At 46.8% G+C, this 25,041-nt stretch overlaps 1 protein-coding gene across 2 annotated transcripts in view; it reads left to right on the top strand.

The window, feature by feature from the left end:
* The first annotated feature begins 224 nt into the window (after nucleotides 1–224).
* Nucleotides 225–25,041, top strand: part of FRMD3 (FERM domain containing 3) — a 276,523-nt gene continuing 251,706 nt past the window's right edge. For both annotated transcript variants that reach the window (XM_075318304.1, XM_075318296.1), the window contains exon 1: nucleotides 225–972. In XM_075318304.1, the coding sequence (XP_075174419.1) occupies nucleotides 832–972 (141 nt within the window). In that variant the 5' untranslated portion in view covers nucleotides 225–831. The remainder of the gene's footprint in view (nucleotides 973–25,041) is intronic.

The following is a 25,041-nucleotide window of genomic DNA, read 5'->3' as shown; positions in this document are numbered from 1 at the left end:
GCACACTGCCCCGACCACAGAGATACAGCTCCATCAACAGCTCACTGTCCCTACCACAGAGACACAGCTTCCACAGCAGCACACTGCCCCTACACAGATACAGCTCCAGCAGCAGCACACTGCCCCTGCCACAGAGATACAACTCAAGCAGCAGCACACTGCCCCTACCACAGAGACACAGCTCAAGCAGCAGCACACTGCCCCTGCCACAGAGACACAGCTTCAGCAGCAGCACACTGCCCCTGCCACAGAGATACAGCTCCAGCAGCAGCAGCACACTGCCCCTTCCACAGAGACACAGCTTCAGCAGCAGCAGCACACTGCCCCTTCCACAGAGACACAGCTTCAGCAGCAGCACACTGCCCCTGCCACAGAGATACAGCTCCAGCAGCAGCCTCCACACTGCCCCATCCCGGGAGATCCAGCCTCCTGCAGCAGCCTCCACACTGCCCCATCCTGGGAGATCCAGCCTCCTGCAGCAGCCTCCACACTGCCCCATCCCGGGAGATCCAGCCTCCTCCAGCAGCCTCCACACTGCCCCATCCCGGGAGATCCAGCCTCCTGCAGCAGCCTCCACACTGCCCCATCCTGGGAGATCCAGCCTCCTGCAGCAGCCTCCACACTGCCCCATCCCGGGAGATCCAGCCTCCTGCAGCAGCCTCCACACTGCCCCATCCCGGGAGATCCAGCCTCCACAGACTCCCTCCCAGCCCCACCACGGTCACTGTGTGGAGGGAGGGAAGAGCAGGGGAGGTGGAGAGACAGGAGATGCATCTTGTGCGCTCCTGGTAGCAGCCTTCGCCCCTTCTTGTGATCTGTAAGACGAGGTGCATGTTCGGCTGCCAGTGCGCCCAGCACTCGGGGAGTATGAAGATGATCCGCCTGCGGACCCCCAGTATGAGGTCCCTGACCGTGGAGATGCGCTGCACCGTGCGGCTGCCGGACGACAGCGAGATCTGCTGCACCATCCAGGTAGGAGGCGGCACCTGCTGCGGGGAAGTTACTGCGGCTCTGGGAGTGTGTGTGCTGACAGGGGAAAGTTGTGTGGCACCTCAGCCACCCCAGAGCTGGCAGTATGGGCGGCTTCACCCATATTTACATCCATATTCCCTACACGTGAACGTTCCGCCAGGCGCCACCCCTGTCTCCACTCCACAGACACGCACCACAGAGCCTGCTGACAAAGGCTTGCTAATGGCAGCCGGCACGTGAGGGGTCAATGCTGTCACACTGGTGCCCAGCTGGCACACAGGACCCCTGATGGCATACCCTGAGGTCTTGTGAGGTCATGAATGTGTGCCCTGGTTCGTGCCTTATGTCCCCTGGCACAGTACACACAGCCCTGCTCTACTGAGGCCAGTCCATTAGGGTTCCCCTCACATGCCAATACTTCCATGCCTCCACACAGCTGGCTGAGAAGCACTGGCAGAGCGGCTGTATTATGGCAGCCTGCCTTCACAGCCTACCAGAAATGTTTCCTGAGTGTGACATGGCAGTCCTGAGGTGAGGATAACCCTGGCCATAGACATCAGACACTAGATTGTTGGAAGATCCCGTTTATGTTAGTAGCATCTGTAGTTATTTCTGTGTATTAGCCCACCATACACCTTAGATAGCCGTCTGCTGGTTGTCCCGTTCACAGATCGAGCTCTCCAGTGTTCTCTGAGGGAGCCATCACCGGCCATGTGTGGTGGCTTATCTCCAGGGGACAAACAGAATCAGCAGTCCAAAGTCCAGACATGCCAGTTCCTTAAGAGGTTGTCCGGTCCAAATCCACAAGTCTGCAGTCACTCTGTGTCCCTCTATGTGACTGCAGACTTGGGAATCCTCACATCGTGTGCGCTGTGAGCTGTGAGGATTCTCCAGTGTCAGAGCCAGGAATGGGATCATATTTCCACGAGTATGCGATATGAATATGTATATTCCAGCCAGAATCCAACTAGACTGTTTCCTGAACGCTCAATGCAAGTGTATTGCCAGAAACAGTTGAGTTGGATTCTGGCGGAGTATGCATATCACATAGTTGTGGTCATGTTGTGACCACCATTCCTGGCTCTAACATCAGAGAATCCTCACAGCTCACAGTATGCAAGATGTGAGGATTCACACGTCTGTAGTCACATACAGGGCGCAGAGTGACTGCAGACTAGCGAAACCTCACATCGTGCGCACTGTGAGCTGTGAGGATTCTCTGGTGTCAGAGTCAGGAACAGTGATCACAACATGACCGCCATTATGTGATATGCAGACTCCCAGGCAGAGTCCGGCAAGACTGTTTCCAAAGCGCTCAATGCAAGTGTATTGCCGGAAACAGTTGAGTTGGATTCTGGGGGTGGGTATGCATATCACGTAGTTGTGGTCATGTTGTGACCACCGTTACTGGCTCTGACACCAGAGAATCCTCACAGCTCACAGTGCGCAAGATGTGAGGATTCCCAAGTCTGCAGTCATATAGAGGGACACATAGAGGGACACAGTGACTAGAGACTTGTAGTTCTAGAACCAACAACCCCTTTAACTCCCCCGACAAACAGTTGTCCCAATACACTTTAGCCTGTTGGCCGAATTTGTACATATCTGCGAGTTGGGGTCCAATTGTCAGCAGATCTTTAGGTCCTCATTTCCCATATTGCTTCCCAATCCTACCATACTTATGCACCTTAAATAATAAGCTATTCCTAATGACCTTCTCCCCCATACACATGTACTCTTGGCTAGACTGTTCACGTTTTCTGACTAGAGAGGGAAATAAGTTATGGCCAGACAGCTCTGACGACGAGGTCTGCTCCTTACCACAGCATTTATTTATTTTTAAGATGAAAGGATCGGGCATGTTGAAATCCAACACCCCAATCCTTCTCTGCTTTGACTTTCGAGGCAGTGGACCTAAAGTGAAGTTTTCTTATTATACTCGCTTATATAGCGCCATCATATTCCGCAGCACTTTGCGGAGATTCCATCGGGCTCATGATATAATTTCCCTATTGGTGTCTTTGGAATGTGGGAGGAAATCCACAGGAACACGGGGAGAACATACAAACTCCTTGTAGATGTTGGCTTTGGGATCAGCAGATGTTCCTAAATTTGTATATCAGCTGTAGGGTACTGGTACTCAGTAAAATATATAGGCCAGACCTTTTGTTAGAGGTCCGAGGGAGCAAAGTATCAGGTATTCTGGATTCAACATGCCCGACCCTATTGGAGATAAGCCACCGACAGAAGTGGTTGGCACTAGCCTAATCACCTCACTCTCGGAGAACACGCCATGTTTACATGTGCATTGGGGTCGCAGTCGGCTGAACCCATGGCCCATGTATAATAATTAGATATGAATTAAAATACTAATATCAGGTTATTCACCCACATTGCCCTTAAATTCCTATGAAATATGTAACAAATTCCACATTTTATTCAGAAATTGATAACATACATTTACATTTTGAAGCTGGAGTCGATGCATTTCTACCAACTCCACTCACAGCTGAGTCCACAGGCCTGAGCCAGCACATCAGAGTGGAGATCAGATTCCCATCAGACCATTATGTGGCAACGATTGATAAATATTTCAGACGCTCTACCTCTTACAATCCTATAATCACAATCAGGTCTGCTCCTTCCATCCATTATTTACTGCTCTTGGCTCGCTCGGTTTCAGCACTGGTTAGTTCCCATTGTGCGCATTGGTGGTTTTCACCATCAGAAATTGTGATAAATGTGCTGGGTGATGAATGCTAGCTCTTTGCACATCTAATTTGGCAGAGTAATAGCTTTGTCTGATCGCTAGTGTTTGGCTAGGTGGCTCTCTCCCTGAGAAGTGTTACTGATGTAGATTTGGAACATTAGGGGAGAAAGGTAATGAGGATATATGACTATCAAGCCATCCAAGGTTATTCATTGGGAAAGGCATGAGGGACCTTGGCAGCAGCGTGCAACATTTCAAGAAATCACCCTAGGGGCACATTTCAAATTCACATAAAACATCTTGCTAGAAATGTGGCACGACAAGAAACATTGCATTGGTATTGAGTGATGATCTCCAAAATGAGCCATTCGACAAACTGTCTGAATCTGTGCACATTATAGTAGTTCATGCAACAGATGCCTTCTCTACCAGTAAAGCTAGATTATCTTCTGGCACTTTTGAATTGGAGATAAACTGCAGTACTCGGCAGGGCCACTAAACAATGTATGGCGCTGTACTGTTCTACCCCATACACTGCTTACATCTGGTCACTACCGGAGCAGATATCAGCTGATTGATGGGGGTTCTGGTGTCAGACTCCCAACAGATCTAATTTTGATGACCTATACTACGAATAGGTTATATATGTTCTCTTTATGCATTTCTTTTAGTATGCTTTTTCAGTAAAGTCAGTTTCACTACTGTTTTGAAATTATGGGCTTACCCAGACCTGGGAGAGCTTGACAAAGCGCCTACCAAGTAGACGTCAGGTGCCACTCCCAGGGCAGTGTACGGGACTGTGGCAACTGACTCTCAGGAAAGGAATGGGCTCAGGTTTGGACAGACAGAATCTCTAGTGCTGGCAGGTGCAGCTGCTATGGCGAAGACAGACAGGATGGCAGGACGGACTGGCAGATTCAGTAGTGAAGGCAGGTGCAGCCGGGATGGCTGAGACAGACAGGACGCCAGGACGGACTGGCAGAATCACTAGTGCAGGCAGGTGCAGCCGGGACAACTGAGGCAGACTGGACCACAGACCAGGAGGGTACGACAGGTACCAGGTGACAAGGAACAGGTATATGGACACGGGAAGAGCTCACAGACAATGGACAAAAGGGACCTGACAACTAGCTGGCTAGACGGACATAGACTAACTAATTGACCATGTTGCTCGGGCACCTCCCCTAGTGGAAGGATGCCTTAGGTACCTAGTACCTCTCAACCATAGGCTGAGAGGCTCTTCCAGGAATTATTGCGCTAGCGCTTTAAGGCTGTATGACCATGCTGCGTTTTTGCTGCATTTTTTACATTTCGCATTGATCACAGCATTCAGGGGGTTAAACTACCGGAAGCAGCCTGGGCACTGGTCCGGGCAGTGAGTGCCGGGTCCTGTCTGTAACATCAGCCGAAGACCCGGCAGTGATAGCGGGAGTACAGCACAGGAACCCCTCGCGATCACCATGACTAAAACAACATGAAAAACTGATGGAAAAACATGGAAAAAAACACGCAAATGCAATAAAAAACACACTTTTTTCTGCTGCGTTTTTCCTGCCAAAACTTTCAGTAGTCTGCTATGTGGGCACATACCCTTAGCTCACTCCCAGGAGACCTGTGCGGTGCACACAGGCCCCCAGGGGCAGGATGCAGGAGGGACGCATGTGGAGGACTGCAAGGAGGCGAGGCACAGCAGTGCAGTCCGGCCGCAGCAGAGAGGCAGAGCAGCGCAGTCCGGCCTCGGCAGAGAGGCAGAGCAGTGCAGTCCGGCCGCGGCAGAGAGCCAGAGCAGTGCAGTCCGGCCGCGGCAGAGAGCCAAAGCAGTGCAGTCCAGCCGCAGGCAGAGAGGCAGAGCAGTGCAGTCCGACCGCGGCAGAGAGCCAGAGCAGTGCAGTCCGGCCGCGGCAGAGAGCCAGAGCAGTGCAGTCCGGCCGCGGCAGAGAGGCAGAGCAGTGCAGTCCGACCGCGGCAGAGAGGCAGAGCAGTGCAGTCCGACCGCGGCAGAGAGCCAGAGCAGTGCAATCCGACCGCGGCAGAGAGCCAGAGCAGTGCAGTCCAGCCGCAGGCAGAGAGGCAGAGCAGTGCAGTCCGACCGCGGCAGAGAGCCAGAGCAGTGCAGTCCGGCCGCGGCAGAGAGCCAGAGCAGTGCAGTCCAGCCGCAGGCAGAGAGGCAGAGCAGTGCAGTCTGACCGCGGCAGAGAGGCAGAGCAGTGCAGTCCGACCGCGGCAGAGAGCCAGAGCAGTGCAGTCCGGCCACGGCAGAGAGCCAGAGCAGTGCAGTCCAGCCGCAGGCAGAGAGGCAGAGCAGTGCAGTCCGACCGCGGCAGAGAGCCAGAGCAGTGCAGTCCGACCGCGGCAGAGAAACAGAGCAGTGCAGTCCGGCCGCGGCAGAGAGCCAGAGCATTGCAGTCCGGCCGTGGCAGAGAGGCAGTGCAGTGCAGTCCGACCGCGGCAGAGAGGCAGAGCAGTGCAGTCCGACCGCGGCAGAGAGGCAGAGCAGTGCAGTCCGACCGCGGCAGAGAGCCAGAGCAGTGCAATCCGACCGCGGCAGAGAGCCAGAGCAGTGCAGTCCAGCCGCAGGCAGAGAGGCAGAGCAGTGCAGTACGCCGGCGCTATACAATGTCTATAAGGAAGGCCACTTGACGTGTAAAGTGCGCTGTGAACCAGGTTCTCATCCTCGATTTATTACGCTCGGCATTAGTGAGTTTCTGCCAGTAAAGTAAAAGGGAACAGGCAGTTCGGAATGTAATATAAGTGAAATACGCGTTTTAAAGCAAATGTTTCCCGAAGGTTTCATCAAACATGATGTAAAAAATTGTCAATTTTAGGTTAAAGAATTGTCTTCTACAAAAAGATGTGCTTCACTGTCATAAAGTGTAAAGTGCCGGATTATTGTCAACTGGCGTTCTTAGGACAGCTCAGTTTAAACAGGCTACTGATCACCCAAACAGGGAGCAAAAAAAAGATCATTGTTCTCGGCAGCACTTCGTATTGTGCAAATAGGTCCTGTGCTGTCGAGAACAATGACAGCCTTTGTGCACTAAACAATGTATTACGTTCGGTGCATGTCTGTAGCGCCAACCAACAAACATGTTAACACTTGGCATCATGCATTGTAAATGCACATCTAATTTCTGGTAGCCCAACATATCACAGCAGTATAAATGCCCCCTTAGCCCTTACTCAGTTGTATGATTGCAGGACCAGGTTTTGAGGTGTGCAGTTACATTTTCTCTGTTTATGAAGTAAAATGTTTGTATGGTTAGTAGCCAGAAATACTGCATGAAAACCAGCCGGTACACCTAATAAATCATTAGTGTTATTCCGGTCACTGCCATGTTCACAATGAGTCTTTATGCTGCAGTGAAAGTCTGGTGATTATCAGAACATCTACTTGTGGGTAATGTGAATCTGGATGTAATTCTGAATATCAGTGATCTTAAAGAGGTTGGCCACTTCTTTAGCATTGGTTGTCTATCCTTATGATAGGTCATCAATGTCTAATTAGTAGGTGTCGGACACCCGGCACCCCCGCCGATCAGCTGTTCCTGGTGTTGACGGCTGCAGCAGGCAGTTGGAAATGCCCCATCTTCTGATAGTGGCGGTGTAAAGCGTGCCTGGATCCACAGGCTCAGACTGGCTATAATGGACAGGCTAGAGGAAAGCAGCTCACAAAGCAGGACCCCAAGAACCTGAAACCCTTTAACCCCTATATTTGATTATTACCCCTAGATTTGGAATTACACAGGGCCCTGAAGATCACTACCTGTGGTAGGCTGCAGTCTGATGAGTGTAGTAGCCAAGCAGGGTTGAACCGGGAAATGTAAAACAGAGACAGAATCAGGTAGGCAAGGACATAATCAGAAAACAATGCAGAGGTCGAATCCGGATCGGGTAGCGAGGTACAACTTCGGCAGGCAGGAGAGTAGTCAGAGAGCAGGCCGGGGTCAAAGCAGGAATTAATAATCAGAGTAGGGAGAACCAGAGTCTAGCAGGTATATAATCTATATCTGGCAATGGCCAGCAGACAGAAGAGGGGATACAAAGGGTGTGGTGTCTTCCCATTGGCTGAAGCTGAATTGTGGCAACCTCAGCTGGAAGCCACACACCACCTACACTCAGCCACTGGTACTACAGGCACCAGGAAAACCCAGCCTAGTGGATGAGCCTGCGCCCACCAGAGTCACCGCCACTGACTCCTCCCCCATCGTAAGCACAGCCCACGGCGGCGCCTGGTGAATGAAGCAGAAGTCGCAGGAGCGGACTCTGGTGAGGTCGTGACAGGCGTCAGCTGGGTACTCCACATACGCCTCCTATTGATTTGAATGAATAAATCTCTTCTTGATACGTAATGTTTTATTAATCATAACAAAAAAGCATCATGACCCAAAATTGTGAATAAACCTTTAGATTCCTTTATGTATTGGAATAGTTTTTCCTGCCGTAGCTTAGTTCAGAGCCGCTATCACAGATTAGTGCAGAATACAATGCTGTTTTTCTAGTCCAACCGGCGAAAAGTGGTAGACCCCTTTGTAAGTCAGTGAGTTCCGCTGCATTATGGATCGGGCACTGCATCACAGAAGAAAGCTAAAATGCATATACGGTACATATTGGTAGCCTCGCCTGTTCCACATGGAGCATGCAGTTTTATGGAGATAACAGCTTTCCACCCTGATGACAAGCGGAGCATTTACTCTGTTCTAATCTCTATAATTTCTGTTCTCTCTTTGACTTCCAGTTTACTTTGAGTCACCCATCACAGCTTCTAAGAACATCTACTTTTACTATTTGGAGGCACATCTCCCAGCTGTCACCACACCCCTGGACTAATGTTATAAAGCTCCCACACTACAAACATACATTGGATGTCCCTTAAAGAAGATCCATAGGAATACTGTACAATAATCGCAACTTTCCTTAGCAACACATACAGTGTTCATTCCCTTAGCCTGCTGACAAGTAGATAGTGTTGTAGTTACTGTATTGATCACATAAATCAATATTATGGATTAAAAAAAAAGAAACAATGTAATTTTTTTTTACAAATAATACTAGTTGCTTTGTTGTAATTTGTGGCACTAGTTGCCCCATAATTCTCCATGGCATATGAAAGTGGTTTTTAGTCAAAATGCACTATTCGCTGACATTTTTCCAATAAGTTTCCTTCTAGTACTTGAGAAACACATAGAAAAAATGCACTTACAGAATTGCACTAAATAAAAAATGGCAACAAAAAAATGTAGAAAGGACATCAAATTAAATGCTACATTAAAAAAGAGGATTTTTTTCATGTTATTTTTCATAGTTTAAAATAGTTGATCACCTATCCCAGCCCCGGGCTTTGCATCCTTCCACTATGCCACCACTCATCAAAGACACTGGGTGATGAGTACCCGAAATATATGCCACCGTCAGACAATCAAAAGGATCGCACACTCTCTGTAAGACTATGGATTCTTTAGGGCATACAAGGATCAAACATATTAAAGATTTAAGCTTTAATATAAAAAGTACAGTGCTTACAATAAAAGGTATAAAAGACAAAAATAAAGTGACACACAAATATGCAAAACAGTTTTAAAGTAAAAAGGGAGAAATAACAGAAATACCTAAATCTAAACCTACACTTACGGTATCTTCTGTTTCCTTTAGGAAATGAGAAATGACTTATGCATCACAACCAACCACAGTTGACCCCCACATGTAACCCCCTCCCTATTGTATGCCTGGTCCTGTTCTCATGTTTTCAGGATGGTCTAGATTATCATATTCCACTTGCTACTCAGTAACTTGACTGAGGGCTAATTTAGGGGCAAACACTTTGAAATTTACATAGTTTGTGATTCCAACCACCCCCTACATATTGTAACTCCGAAATATCCAGCCAGACTACAGTGACCATCTGTCCATCCTTTGAAGCTTGGCTCCCTAGGCTGAGGTGTCACAATTGACACCTCTCAGTATTCTTCTAGGAAACCTCCCAATGGTTCTGAGTTCCTTCAGTGAGTAAACAGAGTGCTATACTCTTTGTGTAGAGACATTAATGTGGATGCAGACAAACTAATCTTACTTGACTGATGTTATACAGTTTCATTACATTGGTGTTGTCCACACCTCTAGCTCTGATGTTTCAAGGCAATTGATAACCATTTTTTCTCAGCTAGTCCTGGTACTGCTGTATCCTCAACTGCGTTTTTCTGTCTGCTTTGCAAATCTGCTTTACTGGATTTTGCTAATTCCACATACCATACAGCAAGATCAGCTCTTTTTTATCATCACCTCCAGTTTGTATTGGTCACTCTGTCCTATGGTTTTGAGAATCCACCTCACCAGTTGAGTCCACAACAGAATATTCAACCCATAGATTCCAAAGGTCCAGTGTCAGCTGTGACGACATGGACTCTGTCAGTGCCTAGCATGGGTTAAGTTTCTTAAAATTCAGCCAGACATGATGATAGTTTGTTTATAAACGGGGGATAAGCCCCCCATTGTTTCTACAAGACTCAAGAGTCTAGTGTTAAAGTTCTTGTTGACTCATGTAATTGCCTTGGCCAGTGAAGGTCAGATACCCAGACAAATCAATTGTGAACTTCGCTTGTCTCTGCCAGAGACCATTACTATTAGGGATATTTTGTATATGGCTTGAAATCTAGCCAATAAGAGCCCAGTCTTATCCACCAATCGTGAAGACCCCCATGGTCTGAATGGAGAGCTCAGAGGTGTAAGAAGGAGGACTGTCCATTGCCCGGCTAGACTCTTGCTACAGGATACCAATCTAGGATCTGCGGATCCGATTGGCAAGCCATAACCGAACCTGGATTATAATACTACATGGACTTCAGCATCGAATGCAAGGATTCGGCTGAAATATCAAGGGCTACCTATGGAAGGAATCCAGCTTGGGACAATCCCGTCACCTGACAACAGGGTTTGCGGCCCTCAGCCAGCTTCCTAAATCTGGCATTATTCCATTCTCGGTGGGTGCCCACCGAAAGCAGGGTGCTGCTGGTTTGGAGTAAGTAGCCCTGGACGCTCTGAGGCACGGACATTCTAATCCCTGGTGAGCCAGCGGAAAGGTGAGAAACTGTTGCCGGTTACATTCTGTGGTTTTGCTGGTTGTGTCATATGCTGTTAGTTGTTTGGGGATCCAATAAAGTCTTAACATTGTGATTCCCTCACCCTGTGTTGTCTGAGTAGTGTTCCACCCACGGTTAAGGAGGTCGAGCGTTCAGTTGGGATGAGCCTTGGGCCATGCTGTCTTTCTAAAGGCAGCTGGGTCAGTGGACGAGAGCTCCCACTGACCCCCATGTCTCTACATCAACAATACTTTTGCTGTTGGATACAGAGGATTTATCCGGACTGGTTATACAAATTGCTGTGAGCCAATGGGAGGTTGTCCAAACTGTGCGTGTGACCTCTTTGCCCATATGGACACATTGCCTCAGTCTCCTGATGTGTCTCTTTTGGCTTCTCAACAACTGCCAGAGCCTAGCTTTTATCCAAGACATGTTGGGGATCATCTCCATGTTTTTCTACTCCTGCTCAGAGGAGTAAGGAGATCCTAACACCTGCAGGGCCCTTTGTTAATCTATGCACTGTACTATTTAAACTTTGTCTCCAACAACATTTTTCTGACAAATCAAAAGTGGTTTATATATTTCTTTATTGTCAAGACATGTAGTGGCTTGGGATGTACAGTACCTTCATGGGAACAAGACGATACTTTGATGCATTCTCTCCCTTCCTTCTTGTCTGCCTTCTGTCCACCTTACTGCTTACTCTATACTGCAGATTAGAAGAGGGACTAACCCTGTGGAACATTATGCCATTCTCTTCCAAAGATTGTCATCAGATTTGAACTGGAATAATGAAACTCTTCTAATAATTTCTATGCCAGTCTCTAGTAAAGACAAAGTTGGCGGTAGAGATTTTACACCTTACTTTGTCGGTTTGATTTCCCTTGTCACTCAAGTGAATTGATTTTTTTTTAAGACAGGGAGAGGTCAAGGAAGACAGCTCAAGATTATCCGGTACCAAATTTTAGAGCACCTTCAAAATCTGTTTCGAGAGATGGCATACAACCACCCAGGCAAACTGGCCAGAAGAAATGATTGTTGGCTGAAAGATCCCATAACCTAAATTAAGGATTTTATCTATACTATGGTGAACAGAATTGCTGTCACATGAACTATTTCAAACTCAAGGTTAAACATAGAAGCAGATTCTAGGTTAAAGAGGAGGGATCATTTTGGGGTTAACACTATCTTCCACCAAAGACAATCTCATGCCTATGTCTATTATCATCAGTGCCTTTGAGTTCACGAGACAAGCATTCATTGATTCCAGAGCTGCTGAGAATTTGTTTGCCCTCTCATTAGCCAAAAGGCTGAAAATTCCTATTGCTTTTCTGTGGACACTTCTGAAACTTATCTCAGTGAATGCTTCCTCAATTCCTGGTTGTCGTATCCAATTTTGGACAGACAAGATGACTCTCTAAATTGGAGGACTGTACGTTGAAGACATTTCATTTTTAGTTTGCCACTTTCTGATGAACCAATGCTCTTGGGACTTCTGTGGCTAAACCTACATGCTTCACTTATTGATTAGTCGTCTGACCAGAACGTGCAGTGGGGATCTTTTAGTTTTCAAAATTTCTTCAAAGCTCTTCCTTATTCACCTCCTCTGAAATTATACTTTGCTGCCATTATGTCTGTCATTTTCCTTAGCAGGACTCGCAGACATCTTTTTCAAACAAGGCTGAAACACTATCTTCTCATTGTTTGTTTTATTGCACCATACCTTTTTTCCTAAGGCCCAGTCACACTAAACAACTTACCAGCGATCCCAACAACGATACAACCTGATAGGGATCGCTGGTAAGTTGCTAGGAGGTCGCTGGTGAGATGTCCCACTAAACGACGCTCCAGCGATCCCACCAGCAACCTGACCTGGCAGGGATCGCTGGAGCGTCGCTACACGGGTTGCTGGTGAGCTTGTCACACAGGCAGATCTCACCAGCAACCCGTGACCAGCCCCCAGCGCCGCGTGGAAGCGATGCTGCGCTTTGTAACTAAGGTAAATATCGGGTAACCAACCCGATATTTACCTTGGTTACCAGCGCACACCGCTTTGCGCGGGCTCTCTGCACACCTAGCCACAGTACACATCGGGTTAATTACCCGATGTGTACTCTGCTACGCGTGCAGGCAGCAGAAGCCGGCTTCTGCGGATGCTGGTAACCACAGTAAACATCGGGCAACCAAGAAGCCCTTACCTTGGTTACCCGATATTTACCTTCGTTAACAGCATCCGTCGCTCTCACACTACCAGTGCCGGCTCCTGTTCTCTGCACTCCTAGCCACAGTACACATCGGGTTAATTACCCCATGTGTACTCCGGCTACGTGTGCAGAGAGCGGGAGCCGGCACTGACAGCTGAGAGCGGCGGACGCTGGTAACGAAGGTAAATATCGGGTAACCAAGGTAAGGGCTTCTTGGTTACCCGAAGTTTACTGTGGTTACCAGCGTCCCCAGAAGCCGGCTCCTGCTGCCTGCACAATTAGTTGTTGCTCTGTCGCTGTCACACACAGCGATGTGTGCTTCACAGCGGGAGAGCAACAACTAAAAAATGGCCCAGGACATTCAGCAACAACCAACGACCTCACAGCAGGGGCCAGGTTGTTGCTCGATGTCACACACAGCAACATCGCTAGCAACGTCACAAACGTTCCTTAGCAGCGATGTTGCTAGCGATGTTGCTTAGTGTGACTTGGCCTTTAGAACTGAACTTCGCAAATGGAGAGTCTATCCCTTATATCTTCTTGAGACTAAGGGTACCGTCACACTAAACGACGTACCAGCGATTCTGACCACGATACGACCTGGTCAGGATCGCTGGTACGTCGCTACAGGGTCGCTAGTGAGCTGTCAAACAGTCAGATCTTCCCAATGACGCAGCAACGATATGGAGGTCGCTGGGACCCTGTCACATAGCACGAATCAAATCTTGATTAGTAACATAGGCGTGCATCTACATTGCCTTTTCCGTGCCCCCTCTGCTCCGATTGGTGGTTGTAACTGCGTTGTAACTGGGTTGCCTTGCCTTTAGAGAAGGCAACATAATAGCGCTTCCATCCTTCTCCATCCTTGTCCATCCTACAGTCCAGATGCAGAATGGACTGTATTACGATCTGCTGCTACACGCACTCCGGGACAAGTTAATTCAGCCCTCTCAAATGTACTACGATCTACAAGCCAGAACAGAGGATGGAAGTGGCCAATCCGAACGCAGTAGTGATCACCAATCGGAACAGAGAGGGCGAAGAAAACAACGAAGATGCACGCCTATGTGAGTCGTGAACGAGGTAGTTGGGTAAGGTGTCAAACACATCGATGCGTGCTGCCCTGCAGGAGCCCGACGACCAAAAAATTAAACAGAACAGTGTGTAACAATCGGCGATTTCACAGCAGGGGCCAGGTCGCTGCTTAGTGTCACACACAGCGAGATCGCTGATGAGGTCACTGGTACGTCACAAAACCTGTGACTCAGCAGCGATCTCGCTAGCGATCTCGCTATGTGAGAAGTACCCCTAAGGAATTGTCCACCTACATTAATGAGGACTTAGATATGGAATTAATCTGGAAGTCTACTTCTTCAGTCAGGGCAAGCTCCTTCATAAAACAAAAAAAGAAGACACATTCTCACATGTAACTGATGTTGAATTTTTTCTTGCTTTTATTGTTTTTATGCTAATTTACCACCTAAAATATTTTCCTCATCTCTAAAGAACTTTGCCAGAAAATCTTAACTTCGGCTCATTCTTCTCTTTTCTGCGGTCACCTTGATTTAAAACAAATCATGAAACTCCTTTATATTAGTAGCCAAAATGGAAAAAAGATTTCAGAGTGTGTGGCATCCTGTTTTCCGTGTGCATAGTTCAAATCTTCTCAAGCTTTGTTAGTGCTTTACGGCTTCTACCATTTCTATAAGAGTTTTGGGCTGAAATTTCCACAGATCTTATTACAGATCTTCCTGGAGCCGGGGCGCAAGGGTTCACTATCATTTGGGTCATAGTGGACCGTTGTTTTAAAATGTCTCATTTTGTTCCATTACCTGCATTTTCATCTGTTTCATATCTTGCCCAAGTGCTCTCCAAAGAAATATTCCGGTTCCAAGATGTTCCAGCTCAGGCCTGAAACACACATCCGTGAAAACGCACGCACGTGTAATACGGGCCGTTTTTCAGGTCCGTGATCCGTTTTTATGTCCGTTTTCATGATCCGTGTGGCATTCGTGTGAACGGCGTATGCTAATCGCGTGTGCGTGTGTAATGCCCGTGTGTGCGTGAGATTCGTAACTGACATGTGAGCGTGATGTCCGTGTGAAATGTTCCGTGTGTGATGCTAAATGTCGTTGATGCATACCCGCAGACAGCAGACAGAGTCGCGCGCTGAGAATGAACTCGGGTGAACTGTACCCGACTTCACTGTCATATTGCGGCTCTATCTGTGTCGCGTACTGATTAGCGGTCACCCGTGAAGGACTCACCGGTGACCGCTAATCCCCTAAGTGACAGAAGTGAGCAGCGCGATTAGCGCTGCCGTCACTCAGGCTACCCGCGGCCAGCTGGATCCTCTATCCGAGACCGCAACTCACCTGTGACTTCATCGCTGTCACTCGGGCGACTTGCTGTCACAGGTGGAGGATCCAGCGGTGGCCGCGAGTTACCTGAGTGACAGCACAGCTGATCGCGCGGCTCACCTTAGTTGCTGTGTGGATCTGGCAGGAGTGGCGGTGTTCTTCTGCAGCTCCTGTGACCTTCATGCAGCAGAGCTGGAAGCGACACGGGACCTCCGTGGATTACGCCGGACATGGATGGGTTTTTGGGGCTTAATAAATTGGTGAACGAGGGTATTTGTTAGTGTTTATTATTGTAAGTAAAGGATTTTTCATTGTGTGTTTATTTACTGTAACTTACAGATTAATCATGGAAGGTATCTCGGGGAGACGCCTGCAATGATTAATCTTGGACTTAGTGGCAGCTATGGGCTACCATTAACTCCTTATTACTCCGATTGCCAACGCACCAGGGCAATTCGGGAAGAGCCGGGTAGAGTCCCACAACTGTCGCATCTAATGGATGTGGCAATTCTGGGCGGCTGCTGGCTGATATTGTTAGGCTGGGGGGCTCCCCATAACGTGGAACTCCCCATCCTAAGAATACCAGCCTTCAGCCGTGTGACTTTACCCTGGCTGGTATCAAAATGGGGGGGGGGTGCACGCTGTTCTTTTTAATTATTTATTTTTTTTACTGCACAGTATAGACCTGCCCACTGGCGGCTGTGATTGGTTGTAGTTAGACAGCTGTCACTCAGCGTGGGGGCGTGTCTCACTGCAACCAATTATAGATAGGTAGGCGGGGAAAGCAGGGAATACGAGATTGATTAATGAGCGGCCGGCTTTTTCAAAATAGTAAAAGCCGCCGGAGTTTATTTAACAGCCGTGCAGCGCTGCGCCGGTGATTGGGGATCGGTACGTATGAGAGAGGGGGGAGACTGACCGACAGACAGAGAGAGAGACAGACAGACATAGAGAGACCGACCGACGGACTGAGGGAGATTGACCGACTTACACAGGAAAAGAAAAAATGACCGACATCGCTAGAAAAAAGCACAAAACGTACACGGAGCATACGGAGATGCATCCATGTCACGTACTTGTGCGCACATACCTATTGACTTTCATGGGGTCCGTGTGTGCGTGTTCCGTGCAGAAAACGGACATGCTTCTGTGCAAAACGGAAACACATACGGATCACGTACACGCACATTATGGAATAACGCACGTGTGACCTCAAACATAGCCTAACATTGGTGCACGTTTGTCCGTGTCTCCAGTATATACGGAAACGGACCAAACACGCACGTGTTTAACGGATGTGTGTTGGAGACCTCATATAGTGTCCGTGGTGTGCAATTTGTTTCAAGGTCCTAGATGATACTCTGAAAATATCTCAAAATTTTCTTCGATTTCTCCTCTGCCTATCGCCCTCAAATGGGTAGACTAAGAGAATCAGTCTGGAGCAATACTGTAACAACAGATTTTTTTAAATTCTGTCTAAGATAATTGGCCTGATTTGCTTCCTTGGGTTGAATTTTCCCACAACAATTTACTTTCTCAATCTTTGGGGATATCTTCCTTTGTCACAGTGTATCGTCAAGAGCCTGATCCTTCTCTGTCATCTGAACATGACATTTATTACATCAGACATCTTAGGATACTCATGACATCTGAGCTGAGGTGCAATCCAATTTGGCAGCAGGCACAGCTGCACAGAAGAGTCCTTATAAACACTGTTTACATATTCTCAACATCCCTCCTCGTGATGAGTTTTGGCTTCCACCAAAAACATGCCTTTAGAGCAGGGCTGGGAAAGTGCAGCACCCGGGCCATATCTGGCCCTCTGCCAGTCCAGCCTGCGGACCGAGACAGCTAAATTATTGCAAAAAGTGGACTGCAGACTGCACCATGCCCTTCCTTGCCACCCGTCTGCTGCCTGCCGCCCGATGTCACCGCTATGTACATCATCATGCAGACAGACGTGAACACATTGGTAGAGGATGATGTCGCTGGCTCTGTCTTCCACCAATCAGCATGAGACAGAAGACGCGATGACATCACATCATCGCATATGCTGTGCAGAGCGTCAGAACACCGGGGGCTTGAGCAGAGAAAAAGACCACAAACCAACCCTCTAAAATCTAATACTTTATGATCAACTAGCTAAAAATAGGTCAAAATTAACACATAGGTGTTGCGTGCGATGCACACTAAAGATACTAATATGTTGGAATCGTGAGGGCAGATAGTGCAGTGAGGCCTAGACTTAGCTTGGGAGATTAGGGGAAGGGCCCTCGCCATACACTGCTCCTTGCCTAACAGCGGAAATCGGCACCCTAAGATACTTGGAGACCCCACTCCATATCGGCTACCCCTACCTATTATGCCCTCACCTACAACACAATGAAGGTATCCACCAGAAACTAACCCGCAAATAACGTGCTTAGTGCTGAATAAAAGACAGTCTAGTCAGAATCAGGTCAAACGTACACTCACATGCTGGTCCTGCCATCAATAGTATATCATTACCGGACCATTATTCTTGTACTATTGCCTAATGGATACACAGGCTAGATACATAAATCAATACAGACAGCCTGATTACAATCATTGCAACAAATAACATAGAATGAAGAAAAAATTGGCCCCACAAGAGGGTACTCCGCACTACTCAGGGGCCTCCTGTAGTCTAGAAGGCACACCATGTGCTGAAGCAGGCGCTTACAGTTCCTGATCCTGACACGTCACCCCCCCTCAATCCCAAACAAGGGGGTTCATCCGGGGATATTGTAGACCAGATGGACTGATGTAGACAATAGATAAGTCCTGGATTATCAAGACCACCTGAATAACAACCGAACCACACGTAAGGTAAATATCCCAGGGTGAATGGTGCGGCTAACAGGTATCCAAATTGATAGTGTCCTACTGCCGGTTGCAGGTCAAATGGTGACCGCCTGCTGTATCAAAGTGCCAGTGACTTCTGACCATGTGCACTGACTCTAAAGCCAGCGTTCTGCAGAAGATGACACTAAGCAGTGGACATTGAATAGCATGTTAGCACGCCCCTGTGGGTGTGCTAACATGCTGAGATGTCGGAACTAACACCCTTGCACACTAGTCCCTGGCCTCATTAGCATATCATAAAGGATCTTTACAAATACTTTTTCTAAAGATGTCTTTATCTATGCTAGTTTATACAGGGACATTTAGGCAGGGATTAGCAATATACACCCAGAACTGCTCGTGGCTCTGGTTGCGTATTGCACCTGACATGTTCCCTTTAATGCTCCAAATTTACTCAAGAAGTTTCATTGGCATCTTATTTCTTTGACGTTTTTTTCTGGCACGAGCCTGTTGCTCACTTGTCTCAGCTCCAATGCAAGGTTTTACTTCCTTCCTCTATAACTAGTTTCCTCTGTGCTAGTCCTCACCAGGCAACTGTGGTAACCGAACAAGCCGACAAGCTGATGTCACTATCTAAGGCCGAGGCCACATGGGGGCTTTGTGTGAGTGCTCGCATGGCACTCGGCACACGCTTGCAGCACAGCGGGAGCCAAGTGTTATGCGACTGTGGTCCGATCGTGCGTTCAGACCACAGTTGCAGAGGAAGGTGGGCGGTGCTGCGGAGGGGAGATCCAGCGTAGCAGAGGGTAGTGTCCGCGTTGTGAAGCGGAGGGCCACAGCTGCAGAGGGGTAGGGTTGGCGCTGCAAATGAGAGAGAGGGATTTATCTCCCTCTCTCCTCCGTTGCCGGCTGATGCAAGAATCGCACTGCTCTCGCGTTACATCGGTGTAATGCGAAAGCAATGCAATGTTTTTCTCGCCCCATAGACGTGTATGGGTGCGGATTGCATTTCACCAGCAGCATGCTGCGACTGTTTTCTCAGTCCGATTAGGGCTGAGAAAATAATCGCTCATGGGAGTGGTCCCATAGAGTAATATTGGTCCGAGGGGAATGCGATTTTTTTTTATCGCATTCCACTCGCACCGTTTTTCTTGCCGTGTGTCCTAGGCCTAAAACCTCACTATGTCTGGCCCAGGTGGCCATTTATGAGTCTGATCACCCGATCAGTTACATTTTAGATAGTTTGGGGTTGTTATTTTGAGGAAAAAAAAACATCAATCTTTTGTGAAAGGCAAATACACAATACTATGCTACAATGACTAAGCAACATAACAATATGGATCTGGGTGGTGCTCACAGAATTCCTCCCACAGATCTCACTATAAACTTTGAATGTGTTTCTTCAGGGCATACATGTGCAGAAAACCTCTTTCCAAAAGCAGCTGCAGTAGATGAATACAGAAAACACCCACGTGCAGCTCCTACTGCAGTGATTAGCTACAATTATAGTGTTATCATTTATCATCCTTGATTAAGATATTGCTGTTGGTTTTTCTAGCTCCATTATTAATAGCAATTGCATATCCAAACAAACTTGTAGATTATAATTCTCAAGTGTGTTACTGTAGTGATAAGATTGGATGATTGCGAAAAGTGTAATAGAAATATTACTTGTTTGGTCATGTGATGCTTGTACGGACCCATGGTTAGAAGTTGTTTTAGAATCTTAATACTAAGACGGATTTAGCTGCCCTAAAGGGAATCTGTCAGTAAGTTTCTGCTACCTCATGTGAAAGCTGCATGATGTAGGCAAAAAGATCCTGAATCCAACGATGTATCACTTAGATTACTGGGTGCAGCCGGTTTGAAACAATCTGAATTTTTATCTTTAGTTATGTTGCAGAGTCCAGAGAGCTGTCACCCCCACACCGGAGCTCTCAATAGAGATTGTGCATTGACTGTGAGGTGTCAATCATAGTAGGGGGCATGGCAAACTGGCCTGTTTGTGACTTTGTAGTGGGAGCAATGATAAGGTTCTGCTGCTTAAACAAACATAGAAAATAAACAACAGATCAGACTGTGACAAGACAGGCATCCCTGAATTTTCTGTGTTAACCCTCGCAGTATGCTGGCTACAGCTTACACAGCAAAAACCTGCTGAAATATTCCTTTTAACCCCTTAACGATCGTGGGCAGTAATATGACGTCCTAGCGGTCATAGTGTTACTGCCCGTGATCTGCTGCTGGCAGCTTGCCACGATCAGCGCACATCTCAGCTGATGTTCACAGCTGAGATGTGTGCCTGCCAGGCACGAGCAGAATCGTTATCTGCCCGTACCATTTAACCCCTTAAATGGCGCTGTCAATATGTGACAGTGCCATTAGAATGGCATCGGCGGTAAACATTTACTCACCGGCCGATACCGGAAGTTACGTGACGTGATCATATGACTTCCGGTGGTTGTCATGGTAGCACAGGGTCATGTGATGACTCCTGTAGCTCACATGAAATACTTTCGGTTTCACCTGGCCCAGAGCTGGGTGAGGCAGAAAATGAGCATATCTGCTGTTTACAGCTGTGTAGCTGTGATCAGCAGATATGGCAGAGCGATCAGATTGCTGATCCATATAGCCCCCTCGGGGAACTAGTAAAATAAAAAAAAAGTTAAAAAAAGTTTTAAAAAATAAATAAAAGTAAAAAAACCTAAAAGTTCGAATCACCCTCCTTTCGCCCCATTGAAAATTAAAGGGTTAATAAAATAAAAAAATATACACACATTTGGTATCGCCGCGTTCAGAAATGCCCGAGCTATTAAAATATAAAATCAATTATTCTGATCGGTAAACGGCGTAGCGGCAAAACAATTCCAAATGCCAAAATTACGTTTTTTTGGTCGCCACAAATTTTCCGCAAAATACAATAACAGGCGATCAAAAAGTAGCACCAGTGCAAAAATGGTACCGCTAAAAACTGCAGCCTGAGACGCAAAAGATAAGCAGTCACTGAGCCATAGATCACGAAAAATGAGAACGCTACGGGTCACGGAATATGGCGTAACACGTGCGCCACTTTTTTCGGACAAACTTCTGATTTGTTTTTAACTCCTTATATAAAAGTAAACCTATACATGTTTGATGTCTACAAACTCGCACTGACCTTAGCCATCACACCCACACATCAGTTTTACCATATAGTGAACACAGTGAATAAAATGTCTCAAAAACAATAGTGCTATCGCCCTTTTTGTTTGCAATTTTTCCGCATTTGGATTTTTTTGCCGTTTTTCAGTACACTATATGGTAAAACTTATGATTTCATTTAAAAGTACAGCTCGTTCTGCAAAAAAATGAGCCCTCACATGACCATATTGACTGAAAAATAAAAAAGTTGTGTCTGTGACTTAACACATTGCATTCTGCGGTGCATTTTTTTTACAGGTTTTTTTTAAATCTCGATAAAAGCATCTATGCCGTGATTTTGGAAAACCATAGCAAAAAATGGACTATGGACACATCTTATCCTGTTCGCAACCTCATGCTACCAATAACTATAGACAGCCTAGAACAGTGATATCCCCCATGGCCCTACCTCCTATGTTTTACTCCTAGATCACTGCGGCTTTTCAGTGATGTGTATTATTTGTTGTTTAGGTCTTTTACATAGTTTTGTAAGCACTTTAGCACTCTATATGAATAGGTATGACAACATCCAGCCTGTTATCCTGATTTCTGTCTATAATTTCCAAAAGGGTGACCACAGTAGCCATGAATTAGTCCAAATAATATTGTATGTGTGTTAATGCCATGCAAAGCCCTCATTTCTTTTAGGCTGCTTTCACACATCCGGTTTTTGCAGTGCGGCTCAATCTGGCTCAAAAACCTATGCAACGAATGTGGCGAAAAAAACGGATCCGTTGCATAGGTTTTTCCATGCGGCCCGTCCGTTTTTTGACAGATGCGGCTTGATACTGAGCATACGCAGTGCAAAAAAAAAAGCATTCGGCGTCCATCGGCTTGCATTGTAAATCGCGCCGCATCGCGCCGGATCCAGCGCGATGCGGTTTTTTCGCCGCACAAAAAAACTTGCCAGGCAACTTTCCATCTGGCTGCCGCATGGGTTAAATATGCCACATCCGACAAAAAACGGACGCAACACAAGGCCATGCGGCACAATACGGCGCTAATGCAAGTCTATGCGGAAAAAACACAACAGGCAGCAAAAAAAAAACGGTTGCGTTTTTTCTGCAAAGCGCCATATTGTGCCGCTCAGCAAAAAATGGATGTGTTAAAGCAGCCTTATAGAGTTTTGTCTTTGGTTTTAATTCGGGACCATGTTGTGATCCAGCACATAAAGTTGGTTCTTCATGTTTAATGTTAAAATGTTTGATGAAAACTGGAGGCATGAGCAAATGCTGCATAGGGTACAAATCATGTGGTATCAAAAAGTCAATCTGCAATTGTTTTAGATAGATTTATAGTAATTGACATCTAAATACCGCATTTTTGCATTTAATAGTGGCGCCTTTTCCCCAGCCTGAAATATATTTAGAGCGGCATTTATTTCAGAATGATTTGTTTTTGTTTTTGCCTTGTAGGTCATTCCAGTCTTGCAGAACAATAGACTATCTACCCTAAGGCATTTGTAGACTTTCTGACGAAAGGAATGACTTTCAGAAATATGTACATCAAATACAGTGTATTGTTTTGTTTTTCCAATGTCACCAGTGAAATGCTTACAATATGTTTTACTTCTTTTTTTGATATACAGACGTACATAGATGGGGTTAAATTATTGCACTTTGGACTTGTCAGACTCTTAGTAAAGAAATGTAAAATGTAAAAACTCAATAATTATAACTGTAAATTTACCTCCTCCCAAACACGTAATGGAGCCAGACTCACAGCTATACACATTCACGTTTATCCTGAATGTAAGAGGTTTTCTCACCTTAAGGCACCTTTACACGCTACAATTTATCTGACGATATGTCGTCGGCGTCACGGTTTCAGTGATGCACATCCGGCATCGTTAGCGACGTTGTTGCGTGTGACACCTACGAGCGACTCCGAACGATCACAGATAGGGTGAAAATCGTTGATTGTTGACACGTCGTTCAGTTTCAAAATATTGTTCATCGCTTGGAACGCAGCAGACATATTGCTACGTTTGATACCCTGCCAACGACGAACAACATCCACACCACGACCGCCTTGGTCAACCAATATATCGCTGAACGATGCAGCGTTGTTTGTGAGATGTGTACGTGTGACCGCTACAAAACGACCTATGAGCGATCTCGGCAAATTGTAACAACAATCTGGGCGTGTCACATCGCTAATGAGATCGCTAGCGATATCGTGTGTAAAGCAGCCTTTAGAGTCCGTTTGCTCTGACTGACCAACGGTATAATTTGACCACAGATAAGTAAAAGCTTACCGGCCATTTACATAGGTAGACGAAAGTAATTGATGCGCATAGAGAGATCTTTAATGGCTTAGTGCGGCATTGACTGCCATGGTTCTCGGCAGTGCAGCTTCTATTTATATAGGATGATGTACCGCCAAGAACAATTATCTTTTGTGTTTTGTTCATTCATCAGGTGATCGGCAGCCTTTTTACACCTTAATATAAATAAGAACCTTCCTTAATGATTATCTTTCAGTGTAAATGCAGCTTAAAGGGTTTGTGTGGTCTAATCCACAAGTCTGCAGTCACTGACTGTGTCCCCCTATGTGACTGCAGACTTGTGAATCCTCACATTGTGCACACTGTGAGGATTTGCTGATGTCAGAGCTGGGAATGGCTGTCACATGTCCACAAGTATGTGATATGCAAACTCCTAGGCAGAATCTGACTAGATGGGCATGGCCGCTCTCACTTAAGGCCGCTTTACATGCGTCGATTTATCGGGCGATCGCATGTGCGACGTGACATGCCCAGATCGTATTTACGATTTGCCGGTATCGCTTATTGGTCGTTTATTTGCTGTCACACGTAACGATCTCAAAATCAACGCATCAGCGATCAACAATATATTGTTGGACCCAAGCGGTCGTTTGAATGTTGTTCGATGTTGGCAGGGTGTCAAACGGAGCAATATGTCGGCTGCTTCCCCAAAACGAACAATTTTTTAAAAATGAACGACGTGTCAACGATTCACGATTTTCATCCTATTTACGATCGTTCAGAGTCGCTCGTAGGTGTCACACGCAACGACGTCGCAAACGATGCCGGATGTGCGTCACGGAATCCGTGACCCCGACGACATATCTCCCGATAAATCGACGCGTGTAACGGGGCCTTTAGTCGGACTGTGGCGGAGAGTCTACATATCGCATACTTGTGGTCATGTTCTCTGCTCTGACACCGGTAAATCCACACAGTGTGCACAATGTGAGGATTCACAAGTCTACAGTCACACAGAGGACTCATATAGGGACTGCAGACTTGTGGATTAGACCGGACAACCTTTTTAAGACAAAGACCTTTATAGCACAGCTAAGGAAGAACTTTAGTCTCTTTATTCGGTCATTCTCCACTTGGATATGGTCACCTCACCTGGTCGAATGGTAGGGAAAGTCAAAATGCCCGTTTTCAGGATAGATGGGACCCACCTTTCATTTCAGACATTTTTGGCATATTCGGTGGATGCGCCATAAATGTCTCAAGTCGGAATTAATACCTCCGATAATGCCTTATTATAGATGTCATCTTCTCCAAGCAGTAATAGCCGGTCTTGTGCGATTTTGTGTAATTGTCGCAGCCCCTTCTAGAAAACAGGACAACCTCATTAAAGCGTTTTTTCTGGGTGGAATTGTGGCGCCCCTGACCTGGTCAGGCACCACTGAGTACTGCACCCATGCTGGGGACAGTACAATACAGGTAATCCAGAAGG

This window comes from Anomaloglossus baeobatrachus, chromosome 1 (assembly GCF_048569485.1).
Source record: "Anomaloglossus baeobatrachus isolate aAnoBae1 chromosome 1, aAnoBae1.hap1, whole genome shotgun sequence".
Taxonomy (NCBI): domain Eukaryota; kingdom Metazoa; phylum Chordata; class Amphibia; order Anura; family Aromobatidae; genus Anomaloglossus; species Anomaloglossus baeobatrachus.
The sequence above is the reverse complement of the archived record's forward strand: the minus strand, read 5'-3'. Positions and strand labels throughout refer to the sequence as shown.